A 27646-nucleotide genomic window follows, 5' to 3' on the forward strand; every position below is an offset into this window, starting at 1 on the left:
ACCAAAGAACTAATATGCATATATGCGTAACCAATGGACATATACAATAGTTTTGGGAAAGCAGGAAGAAGATGGAGTCAGAAGGAGGAGGTCAATGGGGGGAAAAAGTATCAATGTTTCTGAAGAGATGAGCGAAAATACTGAATCCTGATTGATGCTGATCAGGTATGTTTATAAACTGATCTTTACTTTAAGACCAGAGAATAGCATACAAGACTTCATGTCTAATACTAAATTATTGAAAAAGTCATTTGTCCTAAGTGATATATAGGGAAACGCAAAAATGAAACTAACAGACATTATTGGTAGGTTCAAGAGAGTGTTATTTAGGTTCTCACGAACATTGTAAGAGAATCTGAAACAGCAAAGTGCAAATTCCAAAGTCTTCAGTGTGGAGGGGTCAGAGCGCTTTCTCCGCAGTGCTGTCAGAAGGCGGCGGGCAGCGACCTCTTAACTTCCAAAGCTGGTGGGCAGCAGCTAGGGACAGGTCTGTCATGTGCTGTGCAAACCCACTTGTCCAACTTATCTTTAGCACTGAGTCAGTCATAGCAAGTTTCACTTACATATTTAGATAAAATGTTTCTATATGTACCGAAATGAAACCTCAAACATGCTTCAGAAATTAAATAAACTCCAGCACCCTTCCCTCCCAGTACTATTCCTAGTCAAATAATTGTTATAAACGCTTATCTGAGCAGGCTCATTCTTCATGGCCGCCTGACATAATACACTAAAAAATTCATATCATGATTGGAATCACCCTCTATACAGAACTCTTCTTTGTTGATCTTAAAACAGTGGTTCTTCATATTCTGTGGCATCAGTTGCTAAGTGCTCCCACAGATTAGTGAAGAATGAACGGATGCATTTCTAGCACACAGACTTACTCGGACTTGCTCCCTCTAAGCTCAGAGGGGAGGCAGCTTGAAAGGCACCAGAGATATACAGAAAGAACTGAGTTTGGCATCAGGAGAGAGCTGGAGAGGCAGCTTTCTCTCAGACAGATGTGATGGTAGAGGTCGTTGTTCCTTTGGTGAGCCCCTCCCCAAGGGGCCAGCAGACAGTGGCCATGGCCAGCCACTGTTATCTGGGACTCTAGCAACCTGGCTCACACTGTTTGCACCACCCTGGTGATTCCCTGAGGCCCCGCCCCACCCAACTTTGGGGCCCACCCAAGCTGTCTCCAAAGGCTTTACCATAGGATTGGCGTGTCTTGGATCCTGCTTCAGAGTTTCCTAAAATCTCTCAAACAAGCAGCATCTGGTCTCAGTGAGCCCCATACCTCTCGTTAAGTAGCCCCAGGCCTGGCACTAGAAGCAGCCAGCCTTGGTGCACAGTTTGGCTTTGCCTGGGCACCTCCAAGCCCAGCACAAGAAGCAGCCATCACTTTGTAGCTCATGCTGGGTGGCCCTGCAGAGAACACAGGCAGTGGCTGACCTTGCCCCAGCGCCAGCACACCCAGTGGACAGCTTCAGACCACATTGAACCACCACTCAACCACTCCCATAAGTGACACACTCAATGAATGGACTCAGTGGGTACCAGAGCCCTGATGAAGTTTTGCTCTGTGTGGTGGGCCCCTGCACAGCTGATCCTCCAAGGCAGTCAAAAGCCAGTGGTCAGTGGGCATAGCCAGACCTTTCAGCTGACCAGTCTGAGTAAATCCCTCCCACTGACATGCCAACAGCACTCAAGACTCAATTACAACAGAAGGGTGTACAGTCCACACAAAGGGTTCACCTCGAAGGCCCAGCTGGGGTGATCAGGGAGGCTGTGCCACTGGATCCTACAGGACACCTACAGCAATAGGCCACCCTACGAAGCCTAGGAGACATAGCAACTCTACCTAATGCATAGAAATAATCACAGGGAAGCCTTGGTCGGTTTGGCTCAGCGGTTAAAGCGTTGGCCTGAGGTCCAGAGAGACCCAGGTTCAGTTCCCACTAAGGGCGTGTACCTGGGTTGCAGTTTGTCCCCGGTCCTGGTTGGTCGTGAGGGTGGAAGCCACTCGATGTGTCTCTTTCACATCGATGTTTCTCTCTTTCTTTCTCTCTCTCTCTCTCTCTCTCTCTCTCTCTCTTCCTCTCTCTCCCTCCCATTCTATCTGAACAACAAATGGAAAAATGTCCTTGGGTGAGGATTAAAATCATCATCATCATCATCATCATCATCATCATCACAGGGAAGTAGCCAAAATGAGGAGACAAAGAAACATATTCCATATGAAAGAAAAGAACAAAACTCCAGGAAAAGAACTAAACAAAATGGAGATAAGCAATCAATCAAATGCAGAGTTCAAAACACTGGTTATAAGGTTGCTCAAGGAACTTAGTGAGAACATCAACAAAAAAATGACCAGTCAGAAATAAAGGATGCACTAACTGAAATAAAGAATAATTTACAGGGAAAGCCAAGAAGCAAACCATTGATTTGGAATATAAGGAAGCAAAAAACATCCATCAGAACAGCAAAAAGAAAAAAAATCCAAAAAAATGGGGTCAGTGTAAGGAGCCTCTGGGACAACTTCAAGCATGCCAACATTCACATCATAGGGGTGCCAGAAGGAGAAGAGAGAGAGCAAGAAATTGAAAACCTATTTGAAAAAATAATGACAGAAGACTTCCATAACTTGGCGAAAGAAACAGACATACAAGTCCAGGAAGCACAGAGAGTCCAAAACAAGATAAACCCCAACAGGTCTACACCAAGACACATCATCATCAAAATGTCAAAGGTTAAAGACGAAGAGAGAATCTTAAAAGCAGCAAGAGAAAAGCAGTTAGTTACCTACAAGGGAACTCCCATAAGACTGTCAGCTGATTTCTCAAAAGCAACTTTACAGGCCAGAAAGGAGTGGCAAGAGATATTCAAGGTGATGAAAAGCAATGACCTACAACCAAGATTACTCTATCATGCAAAGCTGTCATTTAGAATCAATGGACATATGAAGAGTTTCCCAGACAAGAAAAAGCTAAAGGAGTTCGTCACCACCAAATCAGTATTATATGAAATGTTGAAGGGTTTCCTTGAAGGAGAAGAACAAAAATATGAACAATAAAATGGCAGTTAATACATATCTACCAACAACTGAATCTACAAACAAAATGAGCAAGCAGAACAGAAACAGACTCATAGATACAGAGAACTTTCTGTTTGTTGCCAGATGAGTGGGGGCTGGAGGGATGGGTGAAAAAGATGAAGGAATTAAGAAGTACAAATTGGTTGTTAGACTGATGAACCTCAAAGGGAAGAGAGGAGGGAGGGCGGGATGAGGTAAATCAAAGAACTTCTATACATATATACTAGTCAATAGACACTAACAATAGTGTGGGGAAGGCAGGAGGGAGGTGAGATTGGAGAGAAGGTGGTCAATGGGAAAAACAAGGAGGGACATCTGTAATACATTCAACAATAAATATGAATTTTAAAAAAAAGGCATTTCTACCTCCTTTTAAAAGTTCAAATAAACTTGTACTTAATTATATGGCAGACATTATCCTATATGAATTTCCTTCCTTATTTATGAGGTTGGTATTATTGTTCACATTTTACAAATCTGTCCATTTAGGCACAGAGAAGTCGAGCTATTTGCCCAAGGTCACATAGCAAGTATCAGAGTAACAAAGTGAGGGTTTGAAGTCAATTCTGAATTCAGAGACTGTGCACTTAATCACTATACTGTTTTGCCCCATTAATTGAATATAATTCCCAGAACAATGGCATAAATTGTCCTTTTTAAAGTTCTAAAGTCCTAAAAAATTAGTGAAAAAAAACCTTAGGAAGATGAGAATTATGTGGTGTATTTCAGTGTGCAGATACTTTTGCTGTTGCTGTTAATCCTCACCCATTGCTTTTTTAGATAGAGAGGAAGGGAGGGGAGAGAGAGAGAGAAACATTGATGTGAGAGAGAGAGAGACAGGAATTGGTTGCCTCCTGCACAACCCCGACTGGGGTCAGGGATCAAACCTGCAACCCAGGCACATGCCCTTGACTGGAAATTGAACCCAAGACCCTTTGGTTCATGGGCCCATGCTCTAACCGCTGAGCCAAACCAGTCAGGGACCAGCATGCAGATACTCTGAATGTGAAGTTTATACTATAATTGAAAATATGGGACAGGATTATAGGCACAGAGTATACTGAGGTTAATGTCAAAATTCCTAATTGCTTTCAAAATAACATTTTAGATCAAATATGAATGAACTTCAAAAACTGCAATTAAAGCCTTGCCTTTATTTTATACTACTCTTAATTATAAAATTACAGTTCACCTATCAAGCTGTGCTAGTCCCAGACCTTTCAGAACTCACTGTTATAGCGTTTATCTTCTCTTAGGGTCATCAGGAAACCTCTTATTCTACAAGACCTCAGGTCTCTTAGGAATTTCATTTTCTATTACTTTAGAAGTATTTAAAATAAGTACTGAGCCAAATGGACTAAACAGTTTTAAAACCAATTCTGGCTTAGATAAGCCCAGACACAGAGTATGTTACTGAAGGCTCTAGGTGTGCAACTCAGCGGTATTTGTTATAGACACTGATGGATCTACACAGAAAACCACAATTAGAGAGGAAGTGCAAGATGCATCTAATTCCACCAGCTAATTGTAAAGTTAGGAAAACAGAGGCCAAATGGTGGATAAATCTGTGGTACTTGCGTTTGAGTGGCCAGTAGGCAGCGCCAGGAAACAGCTTTCTCCTTGGAGAGGCCTCATCTGGACTCCATTCCCCTCTCCCTGCTGGAGTCTTAGACACCTTTCCATTCCCCGAGTGAGCAAAAGAAATGTTTCCTGAATAGAAAAGCTTTTGGTAGCCTATGTGAAAGTGTAACAATTCTACTTCTAGGAATTTATTTTAAGGAAATAAAGATGTACAGAAAGAACCTCAGGAATATAAGTTTTAATAGCAAACAAATACTAACTGAATATTCAACATAAATTAGCATAGTTCCATACTTGGGAACAGTAAGTAGTATCAATGTAATATCATATCATATCATATGTTTTCAATGTTATATAAATGGAATTATATATAGAAAAAAGCCTAGAGGGTGGTTTTACTATTTATCTCTGTATGATATTAACATGGTTTTAAAATTTCTTCCTTTTGCAGTCTGTATCTTATACATTTTTCTAACAAGGCATAAATACTGTTTTTGTAGTAAGAAAAAATAATGTCATTTAAAACAGAATGTGTACATAGGGCAGTGTGCAGACAGGACTTCACAGGCCTGAGCTGCTCTCCTTGGAGAGGCCTGTTTGCAAAGTTGGCCCTTGACTGGGTCTGGGAACATGGATTTCAAAAAATACCCACCTTTCCCTAAGTGACAAGAGTGGCCCCCCCATGCCAAAACTGCACCCCTTGGGAGGAGAGTCCTGGAAGTCTGCCCCAGGCATCTTTTCTTTTGTCTGATTCTGCTTTGTATTTGTCGCTGTAATAAATCTTAGTTGTTAATCCAACTATTTGTTGAGTCCCTAAATCCTTATCCGACCTGAGGGTGGTCTTGGGAAACACCAACAGCCAGTATCTTATTCTTTTTTAAGGAGGAGAAATATAAAACCTGAAAAACCTTGGCCAACAGTATAGTGTTATTGCCAATTCTCTTTGATAACTTAGGTATTTTAAAGCAACCAGCGAACCTTTAAACATTCAGGTTCTACCTTATTGTATATAAATGCAGATTATCTTAAAAGTCTCTTACAGCAGGATGGAAGACATTGATGGCATGCACGGAAGCCTTCCCTTTTTGCTTGTACCCGAACACCAAGTCAATCCACTGACAGATGTTCTGGGACACGTGGTCAGACTCCAGAGCCTGTCGATGGATGAGGATAAAAAGACGAGGGTCGTTACGTGCCCACGGCGGGAGGTTGACATGATTAACCCGTTCACCGTTCTGACGCACACCAAAATCAAAGCCTAGAAAACAAGACTAGTATTAATGTTTATCCCCCAAAGCATGCTTCATTTGACCCACTGAGCAGGTCTTGAGCGTTCACAGAAGTATCTGTTGAACACTATAACCAGGAAAAGGAGCAGCAAAGAGGACATATGGGTCAGTTCTATTCTACTGACTTGGATCTTTCAACTCCATCTTTCTGTCACTTTATATCACATTGAAGAAAAAGCAGAAAAATCATTGTTCACTGATTCCAATATCCAGCAATCAAATCTCCAAATGCAGTAAGTGCTTAAATACATATTCAACTGTCACCTTGATTAAAACTAAACTAAGGCTTGTATAAGCATTTCTGAATTAGTGGTGCTAACAATATATTTAAGACTCCTTACACGTAGTAAACATTAGCATTGTGTAGTTTAAAAACCCAACTAATGCAAAGCATACACACTTCCAGAATGCACGTCTTAGTCTGCAAACCCTGGGGAAAGTCCACAGGTGTGCTCTGACTTCACTTCTACTAAGTATTCTGTGGACAGATGACAAAATCATCCAACACACCAAATAAGAGACTCTCCTGTGATGTCAAGGAGTGGTTATCTAACGGTCTCTTTACTCTCCTGGTAAAAAGTTTCAGAAGTGATCATTTTAAAAAACTGTCCTAAAAGAAACGCTACCTTTAAGCAGAAATGTTTGTGTGCTACCTTTTATGAATAGAACATCTGAACATCATAACAGAATAAAAATGAAAAAGGACTTCTTAAAAGCAAGTTGCACTCCATATAAAATTAAGTTGCTGTCTGCTTACTTGTTGATCTTGTAAGAGTTAGGAGGACCCTCACTAATTCTGGAAGTATTTTGAAATGCTATGATGTAAAATACAAACCACAGTGTATATAAAAAGGACACCGGTAGGGGTGGGATCGTGCTGCAGACAGTGGCCGCTGAGCACCTAGAACTCTATGTGGTCGCCTCCAGAGATGTAGCAGGATTTATTAGTTTAACCATGAGCATCTAAGGGCTGAGCTGGGAGGGGCTGAGCAGCAGGGCCTCTCTTTTTTTTCTTCAAATAGAGCAGGAGGGAGAGAGGGAGGAAGAGAGAGAAACATCGATGTGAGAGAGACACATGGAGTGGTTGCCACCCACATGACCCCAACTGGGGCCAAGGACAAACTGCAACAGAGGTAAGTGCCCTTAGAGGGAACCGAACCCGGGACTCTCTGGTCCACGGGCTGATGCTCTAACCGCTGAGCCAAACTGGCCAGGGCAGGACCTCTCTTTAAATTCACACCACTCTCAACTTTCAGGTGCTCTGGGGACACAGCACAGAGGTAGATACTCTTCCCCCAGAAATGATTGGAGGCACAATGACAGACCTATAGAAATGCTGTTGGAGTGACATGATATACATTTATAGCAAACTGTATTGTCTAAAAATGGCAATAACATTTGCTGTTTTGCACGCTTTCCAGAATCTTGCTACACTTACACCAAGTGGCAAAGTACACGCTCCTTCCTTTTGAATGTGGGCAGGCATTCTGAGTGCCCTAACACATCCAGTGCAGTGGAAATGATGCTGCGTGACCTCTATGGCTAGACTGGAAAAGGCCGTGTGGATTCTGCTCACCTCTCTCAGAAGCTCCCCTTTGGCACACGACTTGCCAAGTAGGCCATCTGAGGCCGCCATGCTGTGAGGAAGCCTTCACTAGTCCACGTGGAGAGACCACATGGAGAAGCAGTGGCGCTCCATGAGAGAGATGCCCGCTTGCCCCCCGCTGCTCTGCTCCCCTGGCTGTTCGAGCTCTGGTCAATCTGAATGCAACTGCATGAGAAACCCTGAGCCGAACCAGAAAACCACCTGGCTGAGCTGTTCCTGAGTTTCTCACCTGCAAAGACTGTGAGAGATAATAAATGTATTGTTGTTCTGAGCCATTAAGTGTTGGGGTTATTTGTCATGCAGCCATAGAAACTGGAACTTACGCATGAGAAATGATGGAGAGGACAGGCAGTAGGTTTAAGTAGGAGCCCCAGACTGAAAGCTACAGGCAGGACCCAAACTGCTGGTTTCACTGAGGCATTTGTCATGTGGGCAACACCAGGAAACAAGCCCCAGAGAATCAGAGTGTGGATTTATTAATAATTCTCCAAACAACTCCAGACAGGCCGGCAGGTATAGAATGAAATTCTTTAGTAATCTGCCCAACACTAACTTCTCTAAAGATATAATTCTCAATTTCATATATTCCTAAAGGTCACATAAAAATATGAAATTAAGTAATGTAGAAAACAACCCAAAAAACTCAACGGGTTAACTGACCTTCTATTAAAGAATAAGTAGGATTGGCCAAGATTGTTGGTCACTGGCCACACAAAATTTAATTTGATACTCCAGTGTTCCTTTTCATTATCAGATATTTCTGGTTATAGTGTTTTATTGATAACTCTTATCATTCCTCATAAAATTACTGAGATTTTGGTTAGTTTGCATTGTGTTCTCAATAAACTCATGACTCATTTTTTAAAAAATGAGCATACTATAACCTTTGTAATTAGAAAAAAAATAAAGCAATTTCTGGAACAAAACTAAAATGCATGTTTACAAATACTTTTTTTTTTTTTCATTTATCTTCAGATAGAGCGGGAGGAAGAGAGAGAGAGAAACATCGATGTGAGAGAGACACATCGAGTGGCTGCCACCCACACAACCCCAACAGGGGCCGGGGACAAACTGCAACCGAGGTACATGCCCTTAGCAGGAACCAAAGGCATGTGGTTCGTGGGCCGGCGCTCTAACTGCTGAGCCAAACCGGCCAGGGCTACAAATACTTTTAATAGTTTAAGGTTACAGTTTTACAGATATATTTGGTCCTATAAAATACTTAAAATCCTTATGCTCACTTGGAAATAAAATTACTTACTAAAGGTATTTCTCTTATTTATAGACTCAAATTTTAGGATTTAAAAGAGCTATTTTTGCCCTGGCCGGTTTGGCTCAGCGGTTAGAGCATCGGCCTGCGGTCCAGAGAGACCCGGGTTCGGTTCCCGCTAAGGGCACGTACTTCGGTTGCAGTTTGTCCCCGGCCCTGGTTGGTCGTGCGGGTGGCAGCCACTCGATGTGTCCCTTTCACGTCGATGTTTCTCTCTCTCTCTCTCTTCCTCTCTCCCTCCCACTCTATCTGTACAGAAAATGGAAAAATGTCCTCAGATGAGGATAAAAAAATAAATAAAAAAAATAAAAGAGCTACTTTTATTTTTGGGAAATTATAAAATAAGTACACACACTCATAAATATAAACTAGAAATGATTGACTGTTATACCTTCTCGGTTAACTAAAAACTCTGGAAGATAGAAAAACTCTGGGATAAGTTCTTTCACGTCGGTCATGGATTCAAAAGATGAGAGACGCCAGGTTGTGTTCATGGAATGGAAGGTTCTGTCTGGAATGTCAAAACTTTGATCTATAAAGAAATACAAATAATAATTAAGACACAAAGACCTGATTCCATTTGAAGATGTCATAATTTATTTTTGCTACTTCAAAAAGATTAAAATGATGTTCATTTTGTTTATCCATAGTTTAAAAGAGGCTATTTACTTATTATTGAAAATAACTATTTCTATATATAATTTGAGACCATATTATAATATTTAAAATCTGTATTGTTTTCATAATATATAAAACAAGATGAATTTCTAGCATTTGTTTAATTGATGACCGTCTACCCAAGTAGAATAAAATTCCCATAAAAGCAGGGACCTGGGGTATCACCCCACCTAGCACATACTAGGTGAACAGTAACAGTTTATTCATTGAATGAATGAATAATAAGGAAGTAAAATTAAAGTTCAAGTGGATAAAATAGCTTCTTCCCCATCAGGAAGCAAAATTATTCCTTACTTCTAATTGTTAAGACTAATTTTTCTTCTTTTTTGGGGAGAGGGGAACATTGCTTTTTAGATGTTCTAACTCACTCCTTTGCTCATTTTTCTGGTGCAGACTATTAATAATCAGGAACTGAATTTTGACCTGCCTTTCTATTATCAGCTATCAGACTCCCTGGCCGAGGGGCACGTGGAGAATAGGAAGTGCACCCAAGGCAGCCCCTGCAAACAGCAGTGTGGTCGCTTCTTAGGAATCATGTTCCATCTAAAGCTGCTCCAAACCTGCTGAAGTGTGAACACATTTTTCATTTGGAACTGTCAGGGACTAATCTCAGCATCCAGCAAGGCCGATATTAACAAAATGTGCTAATTTCTTCCCCAGGCCTGAGCCACCAGGCCGCTCTGCTGAGCACATTCCTATTTTACTTTCTTATCTAGTCTGTCGAATCAGTCAGCACTGCCTGGCCACTAAATAAAATCTTTGAAGAAATGAGGTTTACAGATATTTCCTTTTTCTTAGAAAGCAGGAGGGTCACTTAAAGAAATATTTACTAACTCAGGAAAAAAAGTTATCAACCTGAATGGATTGCAGAAAACTTAAAGGCAATTCTGCGAGGCTAGGGTGGAGTCCCAGCATTCAGGGTGGGCCTTACAGAACGCAGGGACTAGACACAAGACACTGAGGGTCTGTTCGGCTTTTTTAATTCTCTGTGGTTTCTTGCCTGGGCCAGTTTGGCTCAGCGGTTAGAACGTCGGCCTGCGTAACAAAGGGTCATGGGTTTGGGAGGCAACCAATCCACGCGTCTCTCTCACATCAGTGCTTTTCTCTCTCCCTCCCTCCCACTCTATCTAAAAAAGCAATGGAAAAACATCCTCGGGTGAGGATTAAAAAAAAATTCTCTGTAGTTTCTTGATTTAAAAATGTAAGACCACAAATTCCTATAATCTAGAACATGCATGCACTAAACTAGTGTTTTGTAACCAGTAACACTTTTGCCCCCCAGGGCACATTTGTTGTTTTGGTTCTCATGGTGGGTGGAGGCCAGGGATGCTGCTAAACATCCTACAATGCAGTTCCCACAGCAACAAATGATATAGCTCAAATAACTACAGTGCCAAGGTGAGAAACTGGACTAAACCAGAAGTCTAGAAATAAATTCAAAAGCCAACAAAAATCATTTTAAACCAATCAGCTGAAACAGAATGGGAACTCAGGTAGTCCCTGTGATTTTTTAAAAAACCACTTTTAAATACACAATAAAGAAAATCTAGCATAACAGCAACATGTATAAAAATAAGTAAGACATTTTTATTGCTTGGGAGTTCATATGACATGAAGAGAAATGGAGGGCATAATGGTTCTGTTATATATGGGAGTGGTCTTAACCATATCTGAAAAATTCTTTTCCTTTGACTACCACTTTTTTAAAAATATTTTTTTTTCTTTATTGATTTTAGAGAGGGGAAGGGAGAGGTAGAAACATCGATGAGAGAGAATATCGACTGGCTGCCTCCTGCGTGCGCCCCACCGGGGATCACAACCTGGGCATGTGCCCTGACTGGGAATCGAACCAATGACCTCTTCTTGGTGCATGGGTCGACGCTCAACCACTGAGCCACACCGGCCGGGCTGACTGCCACTTTTTAAAACGGGCATTCACAAATCAAAACATGTTCAGAAAGCTTAGAATAGTGACAGGCTTAGAAAACAGAGCCAAAAAAGATGGCTTGTTTTTAATTATTTTTGTAATTTAAGCACATTTTATTTTATTATATTCAATTTATTGGGATTACATTTAATAAAATTATTCAGGTTTCAAGTGTACAATTCTACAATACATCATCTATGTATTGGACTGTGTGTTCACCACCCCAAGTCAAGTCTCCTTCCATCACCATTTCCCCCTTTTACCTTTGTCTATACCCCCACTCCACTTCCCTCTGGCAATCACCATACTGTTGTCTGTGTCCATGAGTCCTTCTTCTGTTTTCTCTGCTCAGACACATAGATTCAGAGAACTGACTGATGCTGTCAGGGGGTGGGGGTTAGGGCTGGGTGAGAAGGGTGAAGGAATTAAACCTGGTTTTGAAGACTCTTTGCTAAGTACAGAACAGTCCTGTTTATTTGTGTGTCCCTAGCAGTAGCTGGGATAAAACCTTGAATATAGGAGCCTCTTGACTTGATGTCAAATTAACTAAGGATAATTAGTCTGGGAGGAGACAACACTGAGAAGCAGAAAAGGGTCAGGGCAACAATCTTCCAATATCTGAACAGCGGTGATGTGGAACATTTGTGCTGTGTACTTACAGAGGGACAGACATAAGAAAGCCCTTTTATAGACCAAGGAGAGTCATTCCTCCATGAAGGTGCATATGAGTAAAAATATATAAAGACGTAAATGAATGGGTAATGATTCTACAAAGGGCTGTGGGTGCCACAAAGACCAATTACCAACCTAACACCATGGTTCTCATTAGAAACTGACTGGCGAATGTGTCCCAGTTTGCACACAGATCAATTCACCTCTATCTAATCATCTTCAGGCCTGCACGTTGCCACTTAAAACACTGAGGAGAGGGTCACACTAGCTAGAAAGTTACTGTGGTGAAGGTGGCAGTGTGGGTCTCCTGTTATTAACTTAGGAGTTATTTATAATTACAAAAGCATATTCCCCTTTAGGGTTCGAAGATAACTGTGATCTGAAATAATTAAGTTGAACATCTTTAAAAAGTGGATTGCACACATTTTTAAAGGGTAAAGGGGGTCAATTTCATGGTATGTGAATTACATCTTAATTTTTAAAGTGAATTACATTTTATAAACTTAGACGTGTTTAATTTGAAGCTAAAATTTGAGACATTAGCAAGATTATTTGGCTGCTGCAGGTGTTTTGGAGAGAATTTTATGGAAGGAATAAATAGAATTCTTTGCCGTGGTTTGACTGGTCACGAGACAATCTCAGTAAGTCAGCCAAGTTTTGTCTCTGCTGAGCAACCAGCTTTTGAGTCAGTTCTGACACAACCTTACCTTGGTAGGCCAGGAACATCCTGGTGAAGGGTGGCATCCTGACCAGGAAGTGCAGCACCGTGCCGCTGTTGGAGTAGTGGGAGCCGTAGTGGTAGGGCTGCACGGGGGGCAGCGGGTCGTCCTCTCTGACCCCTTTGCGGTACTCTTCCTCCAAGTACTGACGGACACAGGGAACCCAGACAATTCATGGCAACACTAGAAAAGCCTCCCTGCTTGGCTTTACCATTCTTCCCTACCAGCCCTGTGTTGTTCTCCATGGCTGCCTTCCCCTTGTGTTTGGACCTCAGCCACCCTGACTGTATGAGGGTGTCCTCTTGGGTGCCCCTCTGATGCCTGAGCACCTGGAGGCATCTCTCAGTCTGTACCTCCCTCCCAGCTCCAGCCCCAGCTAAGGGCTCCTCCTATCTAAGCTGATCAAGCAGCTTCCACTACCAGGGACATCCGTGTCCTGACAGAAGGGTTCCAGGGGGAAGGTGTTCTTTAGGGCAGTGCTCCTTTAGCAATGGAAATGCAACGGAAATGGAAAAACTGTATCACAATATTGGAATTCTAGCTATAACATCTTATGGCTGTTTTTGCAGGGCAGTTACACAGAGATAAGAAATGTGGTGACTTTTCACAACTCCTATCTTCCCATCACAGAGTAGGAGGCCCAAACACATATTTAATATCTGTCACTATTCTCATCTCCCACAGCGCCTGCCTGGCTCTGATAACAAAGTCAGGTGACAGTGAATTTCTCGAGTCACTTCTTGATCCCCACAGTACCGCCCCATTTTCACTGCAGAGGATCAGCAAGCAGCGCCAGCTATGAGATGCTTGGAGGGAACTTTCTGGAACTGTGACATGATAATGTGGTGAATGTAAGAAAACTGCTTCAGCTGCTCCTATCTCGATGCTATTGTGAAGAATGCAACGTGTGACTAATGAGTTTACTTGAATTTCAAACAGAATTTCGTTAATATTAATTTCACAGAAATAGGTAATTCCTTTCTATTTAAAAATTTTAAAATCTGGTGAATTTCTATTAATAAAGCAATGCATGACTGACTGACAATGAATAACAAGGGATTATGGTGCATCGTAAGTACACTAATATTGTTATAGAAATAACCCTAGGGGATAGCATGATCCTGGAAATCTTTGTGACTTTTATAAGGAATGTAGTTACTTATATACTTCAATATAACAATGGGTTACTCGTTTCCAATTTATGCTCCTGTAAGTGTACTTCTTTTTCTGGGCAAAATGTTTTCAGAGAATCGAGACAGAGTAATATTTAAAATCATGTAATGATTTCTAGTTGCCTGCCAATCAAACTGCAAGGAAGTGAAAATCAGAAAAATCAATACTATAAATTTAAAATTTATAAACACAACTCTATAAAACAAAGCTCCAGTTTTCATTTATCAAAAACGAAAAAACTGACCCTACCTTATATGTGTCCACATACCGATCTTCCTTTTCTTTATACTGCACAGCTATGGGCTTGGAGAGATTTCTACAAAGGAAGAGATGATGGGAAACAGGAAGTATTCCGATGCTGTCAGGATTAAGCTGCCTAGATGTCTACATCTTCCAAGTAAATAAATGACCAACAGAATACTCAGCCCTTAGTTTAGTGCTTACACATGTTGCTTTGCAGCTAATGGTAACCATTCAAAGTTATAATTTCATAATCTGTTCGGGTAGACTTTTTTTTTTTTCCTCACTCGAGAACATTTTTTCATTTTTTGTTCAGATACAGTGCGAGGGAGGGAGAAACATCAAGTGGCGCCACCCACACGACCAACCAGGGCCGGGGACAAACTGCAACTGAGGCATGCTCCCTTAACAGGAACCAAACCCGGGTCTCTCTGGACCGCAGGCCGACGCTCTAACTGCTGAGCCAAACCAGCCAGGGCAGGGTAGACTTTTCTAAACAGACCCATGCAGTGTTAGGAATTCCTGACTTACGAGTACCTACTACAAGAACAGCACTGCCATCCCCCCTTTCCCTGCTTCGTCCTCTTCCTCCAGAACTGTGACGAATGCTGCCCATGGCAGCTGAGTCCTACCAAGCTCCGGGGGCTCCTGTCCCCATGGCCCAGACTCTATGCTCAGTTAGGCAGTGAAGAGTGAAGGATAGGAAACATGATCACAAGGAAATGTTACATAATTATTAGGTTAGTTAGTGAAAACTGAAGAAACTACACATGCTTAAAATGACCACGTTGAGATTTGGAGTGTGAGTACTGAACTAAATGCTCTGCTATCTAATTCACAACCCTGAGGACACCCCTTGTGCACACGAGTGGGCATCTGTGCTGCTGTGCACACTGCGTCAGGGAAGCACAAGCACTCAGGGAAGAGCCTCACTTGTAAGAGAAAGAGCAAGAGAAGTCCCTGAGGAAGGGAAGTTCCCACCCTGAGGAGCGGCTGGTCTGGGAACAGGATGGGGCCACCTGCAGCTTCAGCTTCTGGCACTATAATTACAGCAACATCAGATTTGCCCCAATTTCAGAAAGTCAAGCCAGTTCTGTTTAGCCAGATGTTGATAATCTATTTTTTTTGATAATTATTTCCTAGGGATTTGCAATTAGTTACAGTAAATGCACTAATTCTGTTTTTGAGACTTTTCTAATCCTAAAAACTTAATTAAAAAAGTAAAAAGTTTTATAAAAGAAATACAAATTCACATATCAAAATAGGAGAAATCATGTTCTAAATTGCATAAATAGGTTTCTCTCTTTTTAAAAAAAATCCTCATCTGAGGATATTTTTTCATTGATTTTTTTCTTCTTTTCTTTTCTTTTTAGCTAAAGGGGGAGAGAGGGAGAGAGAGAAAAACATTGATGTGAGAGAGACACACTGATTGGTTGCTTCCTACATGACCCCAACTGGGACTGGGGATTCAACCCTCAACAGAGGTAAGTGCCCTTGACTAGGAATCAAACCCAAGACTCTTTGGTCCACAGGCCAATGCTCTAACCACTGAGCCAAATCAGTCAGGGCATAAATAGATTTTTTTTAACACAACTAATACTTACTGTGCTGAAAATCAGAAATTACTGATCAGCAAATAGAATGAACCAAAAACCAGACACACTGCTATTACCCACAGGTACAACATTTTGGTATACACTCTTCGAGATGTTTTCCTGCTTATCTGTGTGCGTATATTCACTTTTTGAATAAAAAGAACAGCTTCCCCCACCTATAACGTACATTTCTATGATATACTTTTAAATGGCTGCAACACATAACAATTTACTCAAAACTAGAGTTGGGCATTTAGGTTTCAAAATATAGCTATTTTTAAACATGATGTGCCCAAGCATAGCTCAGTTGGTTAGAGCGTTGTCCTAATGCGCCAAGGTTTTGGATTCAATCCCCAGTCACAGCACATACAAGAATTAACCAATGAGTGTATAAATAAGTGACGCAACAAATATCTCTCTCTCCCCCACCTCCTTTTTTCTCTCTCTCTCAAAAATTAAACAATAAGAAAAAAATAAAACTGGCCCTGGCCAGTTTTGCTCAGTGCTTAGAGTATCAGTCTGTGGACCAAAGAGTCATGGGTTTGATTCCGGTCAGGGGCAAATACCGCGGTTGTGGTTTGGTCCCCGACCCTAGTTGGGGTTGTGCAGGGGACAACCAGTCGATGTGTCCCTCTAACATCAACGTTTCTCTCTCTCCCCCACTCCCTCCCACTCTGTCTGAAGATAAGTGGAATAAAACAAAGTAAAACAAGATGTGAGGCCTGTACTGATAGTTCAGTCTTTGGTTGCAGGGCCAGACCCGTGACCTGTGAGCCAGCGGACGGACTCCCTGCCTCACGAGGCTGACTCCCAGTGGCTACCCTTTGGGCAGAGAGCTCATCCTTAACCTTACGTACTTCCTGAGACAAAGTCCTAGAAATTAAATTGCAAAAACAGAGTGTGCACATTTGAAGAGTTCTTTATATTATCAAATTGCTTTCCAGAAAGATTATATCTATTTATATCAGTAGGGTATAATTTAAATGTCTATCAGCAGTATATAAAAATGTTCACAAGATAATGTACCATTTGCTTTTTTTATAACTTGACAAATACATTAAACTGAATCTGATTTCCTTTTTTTTTTTTTTAACCCTCACCCAAGGATATTTTTCCATTTTTGTTCAGATAGAGTGGGAGGGAGAGAGAGAGAGAGAAACATCGATGGGAGAGGGACACACTGAGTGATTGCCTCCTCCACGACCCCAAATAGGGCCAGGGACAAATCCCAACTGAGGTAGGTGCCCTTAACTGGAATTGAACCCGAGACTCATTGGTCCATGGGCTGATGCTCTAACCGCTGAGCCAAACTAGCTAGGGCACTGAATCTGATTTCTTAAAAACTGTCTGAACTACGCCTACTTTTCAACAGTGATAATTAAAATACCCTAATATATCAAGTAAAATATTTGCAGTCCATTTGTCTTCAAACCAAATAAGAGATTTTTAAAAAATTGAGGTAAAATTGATATACAACATTCTATTAGTTTCAGGTGTATAACATAATGATTTGACATTTGTATATATTGCAAAATGATCACCACAATAAGTTAACATCCAGCACCACACATAGTTATAGAATTTTTCTCTTGTGATGAGAACTTTTAAGATGTACTCGTTTAGCAACTTTCAAATATGTAATACCATACTATTAACTGTAGTCACTATGTTGTAAATTATATCCCCAAGACTTATTTTATAATTGTAAGTTTTAACCCTTTGACCCTTTCACCCGCCCCTCATTTCCTGCCTCTAGCAACTACCCATATATTCTATCTATGAGCTTATTTTTTTGTTTGTTTGTTTAGATTTCATATATAAGTGAAATTATATAGCATTTGTCTTTCTTTATCTGACATATTTCACTTAGCATAATGCCCTCTAGGTCCATCAATGTTGTCATAAATGGCAAGATGCCATTCTTTTTTGACTGAATAAGATTCCATTGTTTGGATATACCACATTTTCTTTGTTTTTAAATTCTCACCCAAGAATATTTTTTCCATTGACTCTTACAAAGAGTGGAAAGAAAGGAGGGAATAAGGAAGGGAAGGAGAGAGAGAGAAACGAAACATCAATGTGAGAGAGAGACGCAATGATTGGTTGCCTTCCACACGACCCCAAATGGGTCTGGGTATTGAACCCAAGACCCTTCAGTCCATGGGCCAATGTTAGAATTGCTGAGGCAAATCAGCTAGTGCTATACCACATATTCTTCATCCATCAATGGACACTTAGATTGTTTCCATATCTTGAAAACTGAACTAGGCCTAGATCGCTATTGTAAATAATGCTGCAGCCTGACCAATGTGGTTCAATGGTTGGGTGTCGACCCATGCACCAAGAGATCGCTGGTTTGATTACTGGTCAGGGCACATACCCAGGTTGTGGGCCCAATCCCGAATTGGGGGCATGCTGGAGGCGGCCAATCAATGTTCTCTCTCATGGATGTTTTTATGTCTCTCTCCCTCTCCCTTCCTCTCTCTCTCAAAATAAATTTAAAAAAATTTTTAAAAAATGCTGCAATGAGCCTTGGCCAGTTTGGCTTGGTGGTTAGTGTGGACCAGAGAGTCCTGGGTTCTGTTCCCGCTAAGGGTACGTACCTCGGTTGTAGTTTGTCCCCGCCCCAGATGAGGTTGTGTGGGTGGCAACCAGTCAATGTGTCTTTCTCACATCAATGTTCCTCTCTCTCTTCCCTCCTCTCTCCTTCCCGCTCTATCTGAAGATAAATGCAAAAAAAAAAAAAAAAAGTGCTGCAATGAACACAGGGGTGCATATATCTTTTCTAACTAGAGTTTTCATTTTCTTTTTATTAGTTTGTTTTTGGTACAGATGTTTCTCCTTTTTCCCCCATTGACACCCTCCTCTCCATCCCCCCACCCCATCCCTAGCTTTGTTGTCTACGTCCATTGGTTATGCATACATGCATATAAGTTCTGTGGTATATCTCCCCCCAACCCCATTTTCATGTTCTTTGGATAAATATCCAGAAGTGGAATTGCTGGATCCTACAGTTTTATTTTTAATTTTTTGAGGAATCTCCATATTGCTTTTCATTGTGGTTGCATCAATTTACAGTCCCACCAACAATGCACGAGGGTCCCCTTTTCTCCACATCCTCACAACACTTGTGATTTCTTGAGTCTTTTTGTTAATTACCAGAGAATATTTTTTAAACTAAATAAACAGAATATTCTCTCATCATGTAGGACTATTTGGTTATTTTAAAATGCAACTTGCCCTGGCCAGTTTGGCTCAGCGGTTAGAGCATCAGCCTGCAGACCAATGAGTCACGGGCATGATTCCGGTCAAGGGCACGTACCTCAGTTGTGGGTTGCGGTTTGTCCCCTGCCTGGTCAGGGTCGTGCAGGAAGCAACCAGTCGATGTGTCTTTTTAACATCAATGTTTCTCTCTCTCTCTCCCTTTCTTCTTTCCTCCCTCCCTTCCACTCTATCTGACGGTAAATAGAAAAAATATATATCCTTGGTGATATATATATATATTTTTTTTATCCTCATCCGAGGACATTTTTCCATTTTTTGTACAGACAGAGTGGGAGGAAGAGAGAGGAAGAGAGAGAGAGGGGAACATCGATGTGAAAGGGACACATCGAGTGGCTGCCACCCGCACGACCAACCAGGGCTGGGGACAAACTGCAACCAAGGTACATGCCCTTAGCAGGAACCGAACCCGGGTCTCTCCGGACCGCAGGTGGACACTCTAACCGCTGAGCCAAACCGGCCAGGGCGGTGATATTTTTTTTAAAAAAGCAACTCATTCAAGAAAGGCAGGATAAAAGCTTAATTATTTGCCCCAGCCAGTTTAGCTCAGTGGTTAGAGCATTGGCTTGTGAACCAGAGTCATGAGTTCAACTCTGCTCAAGGGCATGTACCTTGGTTGCAATTTGGTCCCCAGCCCTGACTGGGGTTGTGCAGGAGGCAACCAACCAATGTGTCTCTTTCACATCAGTGTTTTTTTTTTTTCCTCTCTCTGAAGATAAATCCTCAGGTGAGGACAAAAAAAAAAAGCTAATTCTTTTTCTTTAATTGCTAAATTTCAGAAGCAACAAACTAGTGTCCTAGTTATATCCAATAGCAACCAATGAGTTTAGTTTTGCTTTATTTTTTGGGCCTTTAAAAACATATCATGATTAACTTAAGTATTTTTTAAAATTTAAATTGTGTTTCAATCAGTTGTAGTCACTATTCTTTTTTATTTAATCCTCACCTGAGGACATTTTCCCATTTTTTGTTCATATAGAGTGGGAGGAAAAGAGAGGAAGAGAGAGACAAACATCGATGTGAAAGGGACACATTGAGTGGCTGCCTTCTGCACGACACAACCAGGGCTGGGGATAAACTGCAACCAAGGTACGTGCCTTTAGTGGGAACAGAACCTGGGTCTCTCTGGACCGTAGGCCGATGCTCTCTAACTGCTGACCCAAACCGGCCAGGGCATCACTATTCTTTTTGACGCTCAGATTGTCCTATCTCTGGCAGTGAAAGCCACTTCTAGTTGGTTCCTGAGTCCTTTATTTTTTTTTTAATTGCAGTAAAAACACACAACATACAATTTACCATCCTAACCGCCCTCTAGTACACAGTGTAGTAGTGATAACTATGCTCACATTGCTGTTTAGCAGGTCTCTAGAAGTTTTTCATCTTGTGAAACCAAAACTCTATACCCACTAAGCTACAACTCCCCACCCACCCTTACCATCTCTTAGCAACCACTACTCCACTCTCTGTCTCTACGAGTTTGACTACCCTAGACAACTCACGTAAGTGAATCACAGTATTTGACTCTTTGTGGTTGGCTTATTCTGTTTAATACAATGTCCCCAGTACAATCCAAAATTGTAGCATGTGACCAGCCTTCCCTCTGTCTTAGGCCAATTAATATTCCACTGTATGGGTCTACCACATTTTCCCATCCTTCATCCACGGATAATCACCTGGGCTGCCTACACCTCTTGCCTACTATGAACAATATTGTAATGGATGCTGGTGTGCAAATATGGCTTTTTGATAAGACTATATTAGTCACCTTGCTGACACAACAACATATCTCAGGCTCACCCTATATGGTTTCTTCTAATAAATGTGGAAGCAATGAGAGAATAGGAAATCACCATTTTATAACCTATAGGGATATAACTGACTCAAACAATAATTATCTATGAAAGAAACAAGTTCAATCAGAGCCTGAACCTACATGTCAACCTGAGCACCCTTGAACAGGGGGTCCTATGCCTTCCGACCCGAGGCAACATGAAGTCCACATCTCCACCTATCGGAATTCTTGCCAGAAAAAAAAAAGCTGAACCTGAATCTAAGCAAGTCTTTAGAATGAATTTCCAGACTCTAAGAAATACAGAGGCTAGAGGAAAAGCTAAATACTAACATGAAATGAGGGACATCCTACAAGATAAATGTCCTGTTGTTTTCAACATGTCATATTCAGAAGGCTGTTCTAGATGTTTGTCTGTAGAGACATTGCGACCAAAAGTGACAATGGTCACTGATTCAAGTAAATCAACTATAAAAAGACATCTTTGATATCATCAGGGGACATCTAAAAATGAACTGGATATTAGATGATACCATGAAATCACTGTTCATTTTCTTAGATAATGGCACCGAGGTTATGTAAGACAATATTCTATCTTTTTCCTAAGAGATATGTACAGAAGAACATAAGAGTGACATAACAAGATGTTTGTCATTTCTCTTAAATAAAAAGAAAAAAAAAAGATGATGCAAGTTTGGCAAATGTCTTCAAATTGTTGAGTTGGGTGATGGACATATGGTGATTCATTCCATTTTCATTCAATTTTGTGCATGTTTGAAAATTTCCATGATAAAAACTTTAATGAAATAAATACAGCATATTGACAAAGCCGAAAGGTGATGATATTTTGTTACCTGTAGACAGATGGATCACTGAGGTCGAGGGTCTCACTAATGTAGTCAGCCAGTATGAATGGGAACACCGGATACTGCATGAGATCATTGAACGATCGGCCGGCATGTTTGTTTAAGTGCGTCAAATATTCAAAATTAGTAATTTGCCCAGTATACCACAAGTTTGTCAGAGCAGTGATGTTGCCGTACTCCAGAAGGTTAGGAAGGTCACTGGTCAGTATACTGTGGTACACGTCATCACGCACCTACGGGGCAGGAGAAGGAAACAACCAGATTTAACTTTTAAGCTTTTTGACACTTTTCTCCAAAGAATCCATGATATTACAGGCATGTTACTAATCTTGTCCTCCAAGAAAATACTTTCTGTCCAGTAACATGAACTGGTAGAGAACTGAGACGCAAATGCAGGTTTCCCCAAAGCTTGGGCTCTTAACTGCTGTACTGTGCTTCCGGAGAAGCTGTTAATAAGAAACTAAGAAAAAGTCTGTATAGGAAAATCACTATTATATAGATCCTTAGAAAAAAAATGTCAATAAAGGAAAAAGAAGAGCCTTCATCTAAGCAGAAACAATGTGATCCAGTAGCAAGAGCGTGGTTTTCTGAATCAGACAGACCTAGTCTACTTTCCTGCTTAAACCTTCGGTGCCGCAGTCACCACATCTTAGTATTTACTTCATAAGATGAAATAAAATATCCTATGCAAAAGAGAATATTTGATTTTCACTACTGATTGAAAACTAATATATAAACTCTTTCTTTAGAGATTCACAAAAGTACTGTCACAGAAAAATGCTATTCTGATTTTTTTCTAAAGTAATTACATGATGATGATTAATCAATAAAAAATTAATAAATTTTCTAAAAAACAACTTTGAAATACCCATCTTAATGTGTGTGCGCTTCAGGCTTAGGAAGCAGAGACACAGATGTGGACTCAGAGATAGTTCTAAAAGTAAATGAGAAAAATGAGCTAAAGTTGTGGGATATGTTTAAGAGCCTAGCTTGAAGATCTGTTTCACAAAAAAATGTGAATCTAACAATACTAAACTGTATGCTTAAAAATAGCTAGGACTGTAAATTTTATGTTATCTATTTCTTTTTTACCATAATTAAAAAAAAAAAAAAAAAAAAGAATAGGTTCAAGGCAATAAAAAACTAAGCAAACCTGAAAACAAAACCAAGAGCAAAATTTAAACATGTAGTCTAAATCTGAAGGTTGCCCACTGCTGAAGCTAAGGTCGATGGAAGGGAATTTATGACAGTTTGCACACCAAACTTGGCAAGAAAAAGGAAGCATTCACTCATTTGACAAATGTTTACTGAGCACTGTATGCCAACATGTTCAAGGTGCTGAAGCTATAGCACTGAGCCAAACAACGTCCTTACATTCTTTGGGGAGACAATGTTGCACACTATTAAGTCCTACAGAGAAAAAAAGAGCAAAGTAAAGGAGCTAAAGAAGGGTTAGGGGCAGGGGTGAGACAGGGGTTGCTATTTTACTTAGAGTAGTCAGGGAAGGTCTCTCTGAGAAGGAGACATTTGGTCAAGAAACCTGATAAAAATAAGGGAGTAAGCCCTGTGGATTTTTAAGAGGAAATCATTCCAGACAGCATTGTAGGGAGTAGTAAGTGCAAAAGGCCCTGTAGTGTCATCAGTGTGCCTGCTATATTCAAGGAAAAGACAGTTAGCATGGATAAAAAAGAGAGAGTGAGCCCTGGCTGGTTTGGCTCAGCGGTTAGAGCGTCGGCCTGCGGTCCAGAGAAACCTGGGTTCGGTTCCCGCTAAGGGTACGTACGTCAGCTGCAGTTTGTCCCTGGCCCTGGCTGGTCGTGCGGGTGGCAGCCACTCGATGTGTCCCTTTCACATCGATGTTTCTCTCTCTCTCTCTTTCTCTCTGTTCCTCTCTCTCCCTCCCACTCTACCTAAACAAAAAATGAAAAAATATCCTTGGGTAAGGATAAAAAAAAAAAAAAAAAAAGAAAAGAAAAGAGTGAGGGATAGAAGGGCAGAAAGTAAGGTCAGAGAGTTAATGAGGTGCCAGATTACTGAAACCCTTGTTAGTCTATGAAAAAACTTTGGCTTTAACCAAGTGACACAGGGGTGATTAAAGGTCTTGAGCAGAGGAATAGCATGCTCCGACCTACCTTAGGTACGTGCTGAGAATGGGCTTAAAGAAGGGGGAGTATGGAAGCAGGGAGGCCAGTGAGGAGGCCAGTGTGATAGTTTAGGCAAGAGATAATGCGGGCTTGGACCAGGATGGCAGCAGTGGAAGTGGTCGGATTCTGGACGTAATTTGAAAACTGACTGATGGAGTAGATGTGGGGCATGAAGAATAGGAGCACTCTGGGACAGTCCCAAGGTTTTTGGCAATCAGAAAGATTGGAGTTGTCATTTATTGAGATGAGGAAACCTGCAGAGATTTGGGGGGAGATCAGAGGTTCACATTTATACATGTTAAATTTGAGAAGCTAATTAGCCTTCTGAGTGGAGATTCCAAGTATGAAGCTAGATATTTGTGCAGTGTTCAGGGGAGAGGTTTGGATAGAGAGATCAATTGTGAACTGCCTGACTACAGATAATATTCACGACTGTATGAGAAGAGAAGAGGCCTGAAGAACGTGCCCCGAGACACACAGAGGCAGCATCTGTGGGCAAGACTGAGTGGGTATGGCTGGTGAGGTAAAAGGGGAAAGAAGACAGTACTAACCCAGAAGCCCGGTGAAGAAGGTGCTTCTTTTTAAGAAAGAGACTAATCAGCTATGTCAAATATTGGTGATGGGTCCAGTCAACTGAGGGCCATGAACAAGAGAGCAGGGCCAGTAACATGAGGTCTAGGGAGCTGACCAGAGCTCCAGGTGGAGGGTGAGAAGGAAATGTGCCGGGAATACTTCTGCAGAGAACCAGAGGAGGACCTGGAGGTGGCAAGCACACACAGCTTTTTCCACAAGGTTTCTATACAGGAGAGCAGACAAATAGTAGCTGAAGGGATGTGGGGTCAAGAGAGGGTTTGTCAAAAGTGGAATCTACTATCAAGTTTCAGGTTGGTTATGCAGTCATTCATTCATTCACTTTTTACATATACAATCCCTTCGGGAAATCAGAATTTAATATTTTGGAGGACAAAAAATAATCCTAGTATAAGCAAAGGTTTGCTTTAATTGGGACTGAGAAGGCAATTTTTATTTGATTCCAGAAACAGTGGATGAGTTTCAATCCGTTAAAGCTTTGTTTGAGCAGTACAAGTAGTTACACTGGTGCCACGGCTGCGAAAAGCATCTCTGATACTCAAGACAAGCGCACCTTGGTGTTATCCAGTGCTAACAGCAGTGTCCTGCCATTGGTTAAGAAGATTTCCACAGCGTTGTCTCTCAGCTGCCACCAGCGCTTGTGAACTTCTTTGATTTCTTCATATGTCCAGGAAAATGATGCTGGTTCCAATTCTCCCTGAAGGCTCTGGGACAAAGAAAATAGACGAAAGTACTTGCTTTGCATGAAACAGTAATAATCATTTTAATTTTATATTTTTAAAAAGCATCAAAAAGCAACAAAAAAACTTCCTTTTGTGGCAAAATGGCAGATGAGAGTCTCTGAAAATCCTCCACTACTACATACTTCAAAATGCTGAATAAAACTTAGGAGTGTTTTTTAGTTAATAGACTTAATTTTTATTTTTTAATAGACTTTATTTTTCAGAGCAGTTTTAGGTTTAAGACAATTGAGCAGATAGCAAGATTTCCCATGTATCTTCTCTCCCCACTCAGTTTATTATTAACATCTCCTGTCAGTGTGGTGCATTTGTTACAAATGACCAGTCACTATTGATACATTATTCCTGACTAAAGTCCACAGTTTACATTAGGGTTCAGTCTTGGTGACGTACGTCCTATGGGTTTAGACAAATGCATAATGGCATGTGTCCATCATGACAGTACCATGGAGTATTTTCACTGTCCTAAAGATCCTTTGTGCTCCACCTGCTCCTCCCTCCTCCCCCTGAAATCTTGGCAACACTGATCACTTTATTCGCTCCACAGTTTTCCCTTTTCTAGAAGCTCACAGACTTGGAATCATACAAGATGTAGCCTGTTCAGAATGATTTCTTCTGCTAAGAAAATACTCTTTTAAAGAGATATGTGAGCTTGCAAGAAAGTAAGAAAACTGAGATTTCCAGGAGTCAAAAGTGAAGAGAAATTTGAAAAGCAGGAGGAAGTGACCCTTTGGCTGCTCTATGTATGTTTCACTATTGGATTGGGTCCCAACTAATTCTTAAAGTGTTTTAATGAAAATGTAGTATTCTCATACTTAAAACCAAATTCTTCCTGTTTAGCTCCAACATCCGACATACAGATAATTCAACAAGCGTTCACTGTGCATCTTACAGGGAGGTGCTCTACTAAGTGCTCTGCATGAACTAGATCCATGTAGATCAAAGGGCATGGATACTTGGACACACATCTATATGTGAGATACCAAGTGTCACATAAGTAAGAACCAATGTTACAAAAGTACAGAGGAAGGAAGGAGTCTTCAATCTATTAAAAGGAGAGGGTATTTTTAGGAGAGTTTTTTTATTTTTATTTTTATTTTTTATCCTCACCCGAGGACATTTTTCCATTTTTGTTCAGATAGAGTGGGAGGGGGGAGAGAGAGAGAGAGAGAGAGAAACATCGATGTGAAAGGGACACATCGAGTGGTCGCCACCCACACGACCCAATCAGGGCCGGGGACAAACTGCAACCGAGGTACGTGCCCTTAGCGGGAACCGAACCCGGGTCTCTCTAGACCGCAGGCCAACGCTCTAACCGCTGAGCCAAACCGGCCAGGGCTAGGAGAGTTTTAAAGGGGGAAAATGTTGATCCAGAAAAATGTTGGCTATATATCAACTAATAAATTCCTTGGTAGCTAAAAAGACTTCTTGAAAAATAACATAACTATACTTTTACTAACTGGTATAAATGCTGTGGTAATTGCTATTAAATCATGAAAAAATGCCTACTCATTTTGGGGGAGGGCTATATTCAATATTCTTATGAAAACTAATATGCTATTAGTTTTACAACTAAATTTTATATTCTCATTCATTAATTATTTTGAATGAAATGTGTATTCAATGGCCCTGGCCGGGTAGCTCAATTGGTTAGACGGTTGTCCCAATATGCCAAGGTTGCAGGTTCGATCCCCAGTGAGGGCACATATAAGCAGCAACCAATGAATGTATAAATAAGTGGAACAAATCAATGTTTTTCTCTCTCTTGCTCTCTCCGTTTCTCTCTCTCCAAAATCAATCAATAAAAGAATATGAATTCAACATTAAACCACATGTAATCTTATTTAGTATATCCTTAGGAATTTCTGGCTTTAGAACTTTTCAGAAACAAAAAGCCTTATTTATCCTATTACAAGGATTTCAAAACAACATTTTAATGACATACAAGCTAATTCAAATGAATAAAAAGTTTACTATATAAAAATGTGAATTAAGAGTCTTTTTGTTATTTTCTGAATATCAGTATTTCAAGAAGAATGAAAACTATGATTACTAATCCATGTGATTATTGGGATAACTTATTCAATTATGTAATATTTTTCTTTCTTTTTCAAGGCAAATGTACTGGATAGCAAACGGAGTGAATGGCAGGAGTAGTTCTTTATTGCTACTGAGGACAGTGATGAGGTACAATGGACATCACTGGAATGACAGGAGCAACTGGGAACTTGACTTGGAAACTAACTGCTGAGACACAGACCATGAGCCAGCAGAGATGGCATGGCCTTCTTTTTAGAAATGTCTTTTAAAAAATGTTTGAAATTCAGATAATTCTACACATAAAGTCAAAATAAATAAGCTCTAATACTTCTACCTGCTTTTTGGTGATACTGAATTTATACATT

The 27646-nt window shown here is 40.8% G+C and overlaps 1 protein-coding gene and 1 long non-coding RNA gene across 3 annotated transcripts in view; one reads left to right on the forward strand and one right to left on the reverse strand.

Annotated features, from left to right (window-relative positions):
• The window catches only part of LYST (lysosomal trafficking regulator), a 190005-nt gene that overhangs the window by 32238 nt on the left and 130121 nt on the right, over positions 1–27646 (reverse strand). The window contains exons 38-43 of one of the 2 annotated variants that reach the window (XM_036277375.1): positions 25055–25207; positions 21755–21999; positions 14244–14310; positions 12810–12966; positions 9217–9357; positions 5701–5918 (exon numbers count right to left, since the gene is read on the reverse strand). In XM_036277375.1, coding sequence (XP_036133268.1) covers positions 5701–5918; positions 9217–9357; positions 12810–12966; positions 14244–14310; positions 21755–21999; positions 25055–25207 — 981 coding nt within the window. Of the gene's footprint in view, positions 1–5700; positions 5919–9216; positions 9358–12809; positions 12967–14243; positions 14311–21623; positions 22000–25054; positions 25208–27646 lie in introns of those variants that run through there. The other variant, XM_036277374.1, reaches the window with a different exon arrangement.
• LOC118640510 lies at positions 13578–27627 on the forward strand. The gene is made up of 3 exons (XR_004961402.1): positions 13578–13791; positions 14291–14391; positions 27357–27627. It is a non-coding gene; the product is annotated as an uncharacterized LOC118640510 (long non-coding RNA).

The sequence above is a fragment of the Molossus molossus genome, unplaced genomic scaffold (genome assembly GCF_014108415.1).
Source record: "Molossus molossus isolate mMolMol1 unplaced genomic scaffold, mMolMol1.p scaffold_m16_p_23, whole genome shotgun sequence".
In the NCBI taxonomy this organism is placed as follows: Eukaryota; Metazoa; Chordata; class Mammalia; order Chiroptera; family Molossidae; genus Molossus; species Molossus molossus.